At 45.9% G+C, this 11,210-nt stretch overlaps 1 protein-coding gene and 1 long non-coding RNA gene across 2 annotated transcripts in view; one reads left to right on the forward strand and one right to left on the reverse strand.

The window, feature by feature from the left end:
• Positions 1-3,398: 3,398 nt before the first annotated feature.
• Positions 3,399-7,051, reverse strand: LOC112105051. The gene is made up of 2 exons (XR_002907972.2): positions 6,967-7,051; positions 3,399-3,822 (listed from the first exon to the last, which is right to left on the reverse strand). It is a non-coding gene; the product is annotated as an uncharacterized LOC112105051 (long non-coding RNA).
• The window catches only part of LOC112104185 (kazrin), a 400,475-nt gene continuing 395,814 nt past the window's right edge, over positions 6,550-11,210 (forward strand). Inside the window, exons 1-2 of the mRNA XM_026659996.2 lie at positions 6,550-6,642; positions 6,877-7,066. Of these exons, the coding sequence (XP_026515781.1) occupies positions 6,640-6,642; positions 6,877-7,066 (193 nt within the window). The 5' untranslated portion in view covers positions 6,550-6,639. The remainder of the gene's footprint in view (positions 6,643-6,876; positions 7,067-11,210) is intronic.

An 11,210-nucleotide genomic window follows, 5' to 3' on the forward strand; every position in this document is an offset into this window, starting at 1 on the left:
GAGACCTTCTAAAAGCGTTAAAATGTATTACTGGCACGCGAAACCTTAAATTAGAGTGAATAAATGAAGACTCGGCACACCACTTCTGAAAGGTTGCCGACCCCTGGTCTACAGAAACGAAAGGCCTCATCTAGCCCGAATACTTAGTCTAGTTCACTGCAAAATGTCTAGATATGGCCCCACTCTTGCAATCAGACCTGTGTGGAGCCCTGTTGAAGTGAACAGAGTTCCATGGAGGCACGATTTCAGGATTGGGACCATTATCTCGGGGAGGTTGATTTGGCTTTTGGCAAAGTGTGTGTGTGAAAGAGAGAATTGAGATCACTGTGGAGGGGTTAACTTCCACCTGAACCAAGAGGATCCTAGGATTTCTTCATCACAGAGCATTCAGCCATTGCACCACTCAGCCTGTTCAGAGAGCAGCATTGTCTGTTTTTAAATGATGAGCACCTCTTGTCCCTTTATGATGCCTTGGACCTTTCACAATGCCTGAAGCCCTTGAAACACCCAATTAACAGGAATTAATGGAAAGGCCGCTTACTTTGCATGAGTGTTTCTTATGCTGCTGCTGCACCCCATTGGGGACCATCTGTGATCTGGAGCTCAGCAAGAAGAGGGTTTTATTCTGTTTTAATTGTATGCAGCCAGCAAACTCCAACACTGTCACACTGAAAATCACTTTGCCCATGTCGCTGTCTCATGCTTATGCCTGTGGGCACATAGTGAGCTGCTCATTTTCTCTTCCACTCTCGCCACGCCAGCTGCCGGCTGACATCTCAGAATTTCTGCTATACTGTGCACTCTCTTCAGGCAAAAGCTCAGTGTGTGGAGAAATCAAATCCTGCTTGGAGAGATCAAAATCAATTTTAAATAGACCCAGCTGTTCCCTATTGCTGGGTGCGGGGAAGGAGAAAATCTCGTAGGATATCTTTAGGGGAATCTCAAAGGGGTTTAAAGTAATAAGGAAGATTTCTAAGGCTGGGTTATTAATTTATGGATGAGTCTATGGTAACGTTCAAGATTTTAAAACAAATTTTAAAATAGGCAATACAGTGTAGAAATTCTTTCATATCCCCAATTTAAAAAGGTTTCAATGCTACCAATATAATATCCTGACTAGTCTATTATTGAGGTTACATTGACTAAAAGTGTAATCTGGGCTTTGCCTTAGATGCTGGATGCTTTGCTGGAAGGCTCACATCAGGTTTAATTTAAAAGAAAAATGGTAGGCTAAAAACAATGGGCCTGGGGTTTAAAGAAGTTGAATTTAATTTAAGCCTTGATAGTACACAAGCTTCTATTTTATTCCAGTATAGAATGGAAGTTGTTGCCCGATCACGGTTTTACATATATGCTATTGCAACTGCACATTCAATCATCTAGTTGCATATGTAATATCCTAGTTTGCATACACAGTTGCATTAAATGTGCATACAAGTCAGACATGCACCCAAGCATTTACATTGTTCCGAAATCAAACCTTACATAACAAGTGTCTTTGCCTCTGTCACTCATAACCACCTAAATGATGAAGACAGAATTTCAAAATTCAAATTCATTCTTCATTTATGCCGTTTATCCACCCTGAATAAACGTAACTAATGAAAACAGACACCTTCACTTCCACGTCTGTTTCTAGTCACTTTGTGGTTTTCATGTACTAGCCCTAGTGTTGCAATGTTTGGGCTGCAGACACTGCTGGGAATTGTCAGTCAAAAATCACATTTCCTTTAAAAATAACCATTAAATACTTTCTATTAATTAGATTCTTTCATCTTATTAAAAAAAAAAACCACACATCACAAAATGTAGATTTCATCTGCTTGACTGTAGCTTTAAAATGAGCCAAATTCTTTTGATATTATAAAAAGGAGTTGAAACAGCTGAGATATTTAGTGTCTAGAAAAATGTATTGAGCCTATAGTTAGTTTAATAAGATTATTATTGAGGTAGATCCTGTTTCAAGGTAATATACCCATGCCACAAAGTTCTCCAGATGATGTTGTTACAGTGTATGCCTGGTTTTCATCTATCTAGTGTGGGTAACAATACTAGCAAAGACATAGCAGCATGGGCTACATCACAGACTAGCAACCAGAGTATGTACCCAGAGACTCTGGCAGGCTTGTACTGAGGTTGCTAGCCCATACCACCTGTCTTCACTACTACTGGGACCTGTGGCTAGCTAGATTAAAGATAGCGATGGTAAACCTACCTGTGCTATAAAAAAAACCAAACACCTTCACTTTGTAGTGTAGACAAAGTCTTAAGAATTTCTCTACACAGGGTCATCCAGGAACACAAATCCAAATTAACTAAAGGTGTGCATTTGAAATGGATTAGTTAAACCACATTAAACTCCGGTGTGAACGCCCTCATTCAGAATTAAGCAGCCTTCCTGAAGTAAGGCTACATTAATTCTGAATGACTGTGTTCACACAGGACTTAATGCAGTTTAACTAATCCACTTCACATTCACACCTTTAGTTAATTTTGATTTATTTTCCTGGATGTCGCCTAATAGCCAAGCCCTTAGAGAGGACTTCAGCCCAATAGTCTCTCCACACAGTGTGTATGTGGGAGACCCATCGATATCACTGGGAGTTCCACCTTTGCAGAGAGACCAGAATATCAGCATATAGTTCCAGTGTGCAGAGAACAGAATTTTACCCTGTGTATTGACTGACTTGAGAATTCATACTTTGAAAACTGAAGGGGATTAATTTTCAGTACCCCACATAATGGCCAGTCCCTTGTCCCTAGGTGGGACACAGTGCAAGTTCCTCGAGCAACAGCCTCGTTAGGAGTTTCCATGGGCTGCAGCTTCACCCCATAAATGCTGTGGCCATCTTAATCTGAGATTAAATCAGTAAAAGGTTTGGCACTATTTGTGTCTGTTGAGATACTGTTTCCAAACTTTCCATAATTTAGCATTTGTTTACACCATAAGGTAATGTGCTCTACAGGGGTGTGATTTCTAAAGCACACTCATGTGTTGCATATTAATTGGTCTGTGTAGACCCTGCTGGTGCACACTAAAGGTTCCTAGTGTGCTTTAATGTACTACTGTATCTACATGGACCAACTAATGCACAAGACATGAGTGTGCTTTAGAAATCACTCCCCCACAGACTACCTTCCCCCGCTGTGTAGACAAACCCTGAGTGACATATTGCCCTTAAGTACCTACAGGTTCAATCCTGGGAATGGCAGAGCGCCGTCTATTCCCAGCAGACTTGGTGGGCCTCTTGCTTAGTCCAGTGTGCTCCAAGCGACCCTGTGGAAGTTGGTGGAGGTTATGACAGTGAAGAATGGGCATAAGTACAGGCAGGATCAGACCTGACCTCTCAGGGAGCATAGCACAATCGGAAAGCAATCCACAGCAGACTGACAGCACGTGAACACAGATATTTTTATTCCTGAAAGTTGCCTGGAGGCTCATTGCAAGCCAGACCCCTCCAGCTCAGTGAGACTCGCAGCTTTACAGTACCTTGTTCCACGGCTCCCAGTAGGATCGTTGTCTTGCTGGAGAACAACGCACTTTTGCTTTACCTCATTTCACTTCCCGTGAGCAAGCAGCCGAAACTATCGGCCCGTTGGTTTGTTAAACCATTTCCTCCCTCAGACGCCGAGTGGTGATTTTACACCAGAGCTGCTCCTGGGGCGACTGCGGACATTCTCTGTGCTCATTGAAGGGGCCACTCTTGTACTGCCATGGTGCAAGTCTGGACAGAGAAGAGCACAGCCGGCACAAGCCAGCCTGCAAGTGGAAACTGACATGATTTCCCGTCAGCTCAACCCCACCGTCACATGGTGTTTACGCTGCCAAAGGAAAGACACAGCTGACATCAATTCTGTTTATTCTAAATCAGAAAATAACACGTCTCCATCTTCGAAGCCTGCTGGGACAGGACCCACCTTTCTGTCCCTCTCCTGCTGTAGTTTGGTCAAGGTCACGGTGATGCCTGTGCCACTGAAAGTGCTTAGATTTTGGAAACTTCCTTGCATTTGCAAGTCCTGAGAGCACTCTCAAGGCCTGGCTGTGGAGCCAAAAGCATGAGGCAGACCTGAGAGCGCACGGCAGCAACTGCTCAATCTTCCCCTATTTCCCCAAAACATTTATTTTAATCTTTTGCATAATATTTCCATTGTTCAAACAATAGGGTAAGAGCCATTTTTTTGTACCTCAAGAAAAGTGCTACTTAGAGACTGCCCCAGCTCAGTTCCCAGGGAGCTCTGGCTCACTTTGGGACCAGTCCTCCCTTTCATGCCTTAAAGGGTGCCTGGGGATAAAATTGTGTCTCCTGAACTGCTGTTCTCCACTGCATCATTCCCTCTTGAAAACAGGGAGTGATGGTCTGGCTCTTCAGAGCAAGCTGGGCAGGTCCCCTGGGCTTCCAGGTGGCAGAAACCTGCTTACAGAAAATCATAGAACCATAGGGTTAGAAGGGACTGCAAGGGTCATCTAGTCTAACCCCTAATACATGGGTTGTTTGGTCAGGAATTCAGGTCTACAGCTTTGCTGCCTGGTGCAATCAAGGTCCCACAGTCCTCATACAAGCAGATCAGCTGCAGTGTATTGAAAAGACACTGCAAAATGCTATTGCTCCTTCTAGAAGCAGTAATTTATGATGCCAAATAATTCTCCATTGCTTCAATGGGTACATACCACATTGAGCTTGCCAGCACCCACTGAGCTTGCAGCACCCGCTGGGTGGATGTGGCTTATGCAGTAATACCAGGGAAGCTGTTGCTTTTCCCTCCCCGCCCCCATCCTCTTCCAGGAGATTTTTGGTCCATTTTACTCCTCTTTGGGCACTGACATGCAGCAAACTTCTGCGCAAAGCCCAGTGGAGGGAAGAGACAAAGAGAGGAGGGGGACTGAAGAATAATAATTTTCACTCCCATTGCATCTTTCATCAAAAACTCCCGAGTCCTTTAGACAATTAATTTAACCAGCCTTGCAAAGTTCTGTTTGCCTCATTTGCTTAGGGACAGCGCTTTGTTTGTCTGTGGTGCTGAGTTAACCCCGTTAAAAGGAGAATTATGACATTTGCTATCATCCATAGTCATGGCAAAGGTGGAGCAAGTAGATATTGCACCTGATCTTGCAAATGTTTATAGAAGTTTTGCAAGCCAGGCCAGCATGACTATCTCCATTTTACAGGTACCTACACTGAGGCGCTAGAGAGAACTGATGGGCTCATGGGCATGTACTGTATTGAGTTGAGTGATAAAGCTGGGAACAACAACAAAAAACAAAATAAACCCAGGAGTCCTGACATCCCATCGCCACTAGAACATGCTCTAATTATAAAAGTGGCAGAGAGAGAAACTATTCTTACCTAAAGGGAACAGTAGCTAGAGATATCGGGCATTCCACGACTCATGCCTCCCTTTCTGTTTGCGAATTGTCACCAAGTGGCTGGTGAGTTTCTTGGATTTTATGCATACAGTGATTTGCTGTAGGATTTCTTTGGGGGAGCCGGTGTAGTACGAGAAACTGCTACTACACCGGCTTGTGGCAAGGCTCCATCCTTCAGGCTGGTGTGGTAGGTCGGTCTTTGGGCTCTGTTCCTGGCCTCTAGAATCAGGTTCCCGGCAGGAATGCTCCTGATTCTGACTGGCACGTTTGCTGCTCCTTCCCCAGCATTTGCTTTAACCCCCGGGGCCCTTTCCGCTTGCAGCAGCTCCAATCCTCGTGGCAAGCGAACGCCAACAGGGGCACAACCAGGGCTGGGGCCACTTCGGGGTGCAAAGGTGGCTGGGTGTCGGGGGGGGGGGGGGCAGAGCTTTGCACGAGTCGCCCCCTTGTGCCATTAGCGGCGCTGGGGGGAGAGGGATTCATGCACCAGCCCGCTCCCCCAGGGCAGACAAAGGAGCCCCTTTTCCCTTAGCATGGCGACTGCACACTCCAGCCAAGCGCTTCTTTCCCGGACCCATCCCCCTCCGTGGCTGGCGGAGCAGGGGGTGTCACCCGGCTCCCACCGGCCGCGCTGCAACCCGAGCCGAAGCCAGCCGGGCCTCCCTCCCTCCCTCGCGCCGCAAGCCCCGGCCAGGATGAAGGGGACGGACGCCTTCTGCCTTCGCCTTTCCTCTGCCCGGGCCCTGCTTCCCAGCGCGCCACGCCCCGGACCCGGGGACCCGGCTCCCCGCTTTAAGTTTGGCCCTTCGTGGGCGGGCAGCCTCCTACCCCCCCCCACCCCGGCTCCGCTCCCTGCAAAACAAACTCCCGGCCCGCCCCAGGGCTGCCCGCCACTGCGCCCTCCCCTCTCCCTGGAGCGCCTGGCTCCTCCTGCCCCCCCGCTTGCACCCCCTTTCCCCCCCTGCCCCCAGCGGGCAGCGCGTTGCGGCGGGCGCCCTAGCGCGCAGGCAGCCGGAGCTCCGCGCGGGGTGTGCGCTCGGTGCGGCGGCTGGAGAGGCAGCGCTTCGCGCGGCGGCGCCGGGGCAGGGGAGGGAAGCCCGCGGGGCAGCCTCCAGGCCGGCGAGCGGACGCCCGGGGGAGCCGCCCTTTGCCCCGGGCGGCTCCCCTCCGCCGCCCGGTTGCATTGAGGCGGCCGGGGTGGGGCAGGCGCCCTGCAAAGCCAGGGGCTGCGGCGGAGCGGGCGCTGGCCGGGCTCCCCACCTCCCCCGCTGCAGATGGTAGGCTCCATTTAAAGAGTGCTTGCCCTGCTTTCTCCCCGCGAATGTCCTTTGCCAAGCGGCACAGCTCGCCCGGGTCTCCTGCGGCTGGAGCCGCGTCTCCGCGCATCCCTGCGCTGGGGAGAGGGAGGCAGCAGCGAGGGGATCCAACAGGTAGCGGCGGGAGGAGAGAGAGGCAGCCACCCACCCACCCACCCCCGGCTGGTGCATCATGCGCCTCTCTCTCCCCCCCAGGCCAAAATCCTGAACATGATGGAAGACAATAAGCAGTTGGCCCTCCGGATCGATGGAGCTATCCAGTCCGCCAGCCAGGAGATGACTAACCTGCGAGCCGAGCTGACAGCCACCAACAGGAGACTGGCCGAGCTGGGCAGCAGCGCCGCCACCCCCTCGATCATGGAGAACAACCAGCACAACGCGCAAGGTGAGGGGCCCGCCGGGCTCGGGGTGGGTGACGGGCACCCGCCTGTAGCGCTCCCCCCGGCGCCTCTGCTGCAGCCTGGGGCTCGGGATGCGGAGCCCGGGCTGCTCGGTGACTCCCGGATGGAGCATTGGTGGATTGTGCAACTTTTAACCCTTTTTCCCTATTGCTTTTGGGTGGCGGGTTGAGTCAAGGATGCTGGGGGGAGGAAGTGCCCCTCAGCCAGAGCTGTATGTGTTGGGGAAGGGGGTGGAATAGGGGAGGGTCTCCGCCAAGCAATCCCTGTAACCCCCTTCCCACCCCCACCCACTGTGAACCGGTTCGGTGGGTAAACTTTTAATTGCAGGGTTGGGGTTTTCAGTTCCTGTGAGGTGTTAAGTGCAGCGTTTTAAGATCCATTTCCCTACATGATTTTTTACACTGGTTGCAGATTTTCCTCTGAGAGGTTAAAAAAGGCTCCAGCTGTTGTAGCCGAAACAAGGTTTTGTTTTAAACGGCAGCGTGTTGACATGTTCACTTTTCCTTTTATCTGACACTGAGATATTTTTTATACCTGGGTTCCAGCTTTATCCGCCCGCCTCCCTTTTGCCCTGTATCCAGTCAGTAAAATAAATAAGACAATGGGATGGTGCACTGCATGGAGTTTAAATATCTGGGGCATTATGAAAACAAGTACATCTGTGGGATTTTGTTTTTGTTTTGGTTAGTTTTTGGTGGACGTCTTCCCAAATCTGGCTAAGGTGTGGATTAATCTCTCCTGATGATAGTGGGATAGATGCAATCTTATCTTGAGCTTGTGTAGATGAGATGGTAGAAATAGGTTGCCAGTTTATGTTGACACTGTCAACCACGGCAGCTGTTGGTAATCCTTCAAGGATTAACATTGGATGAGGTGGTCCTAAAAATGCATTGTTTCCCTGTTTGGTGAAGTCAAATGGCAAATGCATCTGACATTCTCTGCTAATCAGCTTTTGACTTTAATATCATATTGTCTCTGCAAATTCAATTTATTACAGTTTAGGCTGCAGAAATCCCAAACAAGAGTTAAAACAGGGCAATTGAATGGAATGGTTACGACAACAAATGTGTAGCTATTAGACCTCACATTTTCTCTTTTTTTAAATTAATAGGTGGTGATCATTTTTAAATTCATTTTTTTAAATGATGGGTTCAGTTTAAATGTCTTTAGGTTAAAAATTAAAATATTTTTTTTTTTTTGGCAATTGTGAATTGTTTAACCTGCAAATTAGCATTGTTCAGGTTGAATTCCATTCTAAATTCACTCTCTAGTGCCTAGAGTTTGATGAAGGTCTAAGAATCAGATCAGTAATTTGGTAACAAAGCAGCCATGTTATAATTGTGATTAATGTGTTTCAGTCCTGCTGTTTAATGCATAGTTTTCTAGCATGGAATTTGGCAAATGGCATAACCTGTCTGGGAGGCGGGAGGAGGAAGGCATTACTAATATGTGCATTTCGATTACCTCACCTTAGCAAAAAGTACAGGAGTGTTGTATTTGCAGAATGCAAGGTATTGGGGATTTTATGAATCACAGGAGAGAGCTGTCTCCTAACGAGCAAATGGCAGAGAAATGAGTTTTGCTAAGAATAAAGACCCAGGGTTTAAAAAGTAGAAAAGAATCCCTATGTTTTTCCAGTAATTAACCCTTGCACGCCCCCCCTCACTAAAGTTAGGTGGACTTTACCAGCAAGTCTGCTAGATTCAGTAGCAAAGACTGAGCATATAAAACAGGTTGATATATGTACTGTCACAAATGACGTATGGTCTTAATTTTGCATGAGGGTTACCAAATGAGTGCTAAATTGTTGATGCACAGCTCTTAAGATTGTAGGGTTTGTCTTTTTTTCTTGTCTGGCTGAAATATGCTATGTTATACTAATGAAAATAGTGTTTGGGTCACAATTACTCTAAAAACATTTAAATAAAAAATACCGAACAGGTAAATACTGAATTGCAAGATACTTCACACTCAGAACAGTGTGTATGTCTGATCGGAAATAGTGCGAAACTTTCCCTGCCTTGAGAGAGCTATAATTGATTTGAATTTGCACCTGCGTGATAAAAATGTCAGCAGATATTATTTACTTATTACATATTTACTGCAAGGGTCTCTTGGTATGATGTTTGTACATTATTTAATAGCTGTATTTTTTGTATGTTACCTGTAGCTTTTTAAACATAGTCACTCTTCTAAAATGCAGTGTAGCTGTTCTCATAAGACTGCTATTCCTTTACATCATTAGTGTTGCATTATTAAAGTATTAGCACAAATTGATTTAGAGAGAGTAATTTGTGGATTTGTTCCATCAAACTTGTCTTATTTTGCCATTTATGCTGCACAGGGAATTGTCGCTATTAAACAAACTTAATCCACCATCAGATGGGTTTACTGTACAATCAGGAATTTGTCCAAGCCAACAGAGCGACCAATCCTGCTAATGCTTAATTTTGCTCGTGTGAGTAGCCCCTTCCAGTCACATAAGGAAAGATACCACCTCTGCTTAAACATTTTCAGGATTGGGCCCCTATTCTGATATCATCCTAGATGGAAGTTAATTTTTTCTAATGTGTTCATATCATCTCTGTGTGGGCACCTATCAGTTACTTTAAAATAAAAAAGTATTTTATCTACCCTTTTAATCTCATTGAATCCTTATGGACGTTAAAGGAACTGAGTCTAAAAATAAATTACCCCTGAAATTTAGTGGAGTTTACTAGCCAAAGTACTCTCTTTTGGAATATCTCTATCAAAAGGCCATGTGAAGAAGAACCTCCCTTCATCTTTCTTCTCGAGTTGAATGATTGATAATAGGAATGTTGATGTACTGTAGAGGGCATCAGCTTAGATTCTCAGGTTGAAAATATAGCCTTTTGGCTAGCAAAGCATGTCAAATCCCATTGTCTGTTGTTTTTATGATCCCTTTCTTACATTTCCCCCCTCGCCCCTGCAAAATGTATTAGCCTTAAGTACTTGTTTGGTTTTTGTCCTCTTTTTGCAGCAGAAAAGTTGATTTGTTTGTGTAACACCCAGGTGTGTTTGTGTTTGTATTTTCTAAAAGGATGCTTTGAAAAGGCTGTTTGTTCTGAGTAGTTTGTAATGTGATGAATGACTGAAAAGAGCTTATTCAGTTTGATGTGTTACTCTCAGCATAAATTGAAAACAATAGATTTGTTGTAGCCTATTCAAAAAAAAATGCCATTTATCAGAGTGTTCATTTGTGCCCAGTGGAGAGCCTTATTTCTGTTTAATATCTATAATTACATGCATGATTAAAAATATAAATTTAAGGTCAATGGGATCTTTCTGTTATCTAAAGAGTTGGGACCCAATGATAAGAGGTGAGGAGCAACCATAACTCAGCACCAATGAAAACCAGCCATCAATATACAGTGGATCAGTTGTAAAGTTGTTGAAAGGAATTACACTCAGGTAGCTCGGTGCCTGCTTCTGCACCACCCTTAGCTCCCACTGAAGGCCTGCTGCCACTGAGTGGGTCAGTGGGAGTGGAGAGCACAAGGCAGTTCTCAGGATTGGGCCCGGAGAGCCAAATTTGGCCCAGGGTGTCTCTGTGTAGGAGTGATGACAGAGGGTGTTTTCCTGCTGAAGTGAGAGTCTGTGGCGGTGTAGCCAACACTTCTATTTTATTTTTTGCCTGAGTTAAAGAGGAGGCTATTATTTTAAATGCGACTACAACCATATACTGCTAGTCTTATAACAGAAGCCAATCAGTTAAGTGTAAAATTACATTTGAAGTGAATTGCATTTGTCATTCTTATGGGAAGAACACTTGGTCTCATCAAAACGCTGATTAGATTCTCTGTCTGTTTGGTATCTTCTTCCTAATTTGTCCTACTATGTGTTGTGGCAAATACCCTTTTTATATCATTCTGTGTTTGCTTTTATAGGTCAGTTCTATAGACTGGTATTGGGTTTTCTCCCAAGAATTTTAAAAGGACACTCTGAAGGATGATATTGAAAATAGATATCCATAGGGGCTGGAACTAGGGGTGCTGCTGCACCCCTTGGCTTGAAGTGGTTTCCATTCTATCCAGGGTTTACAGTTTGGTTTAATGGCCCTCAGCACCCCCACTATACAAATTGTCCCAGCACCCCTGTAAATATCTG

The sequence above is a fragment of the Terrapene carolina genome, unplaced genomic scaffold, assembly GCF_002925995.2.
Source record: "Terrapene carolina triunguis isolate 2854851 unplaced genomic scaffold, T_m_triunguis-2.0 Scaffold714, whole genome shotgun sequence".
NCBI lineage: Eukaryota > Metazoa > Chordata > Testudines > Emydidae > Terrapene > Terrapene triunguis.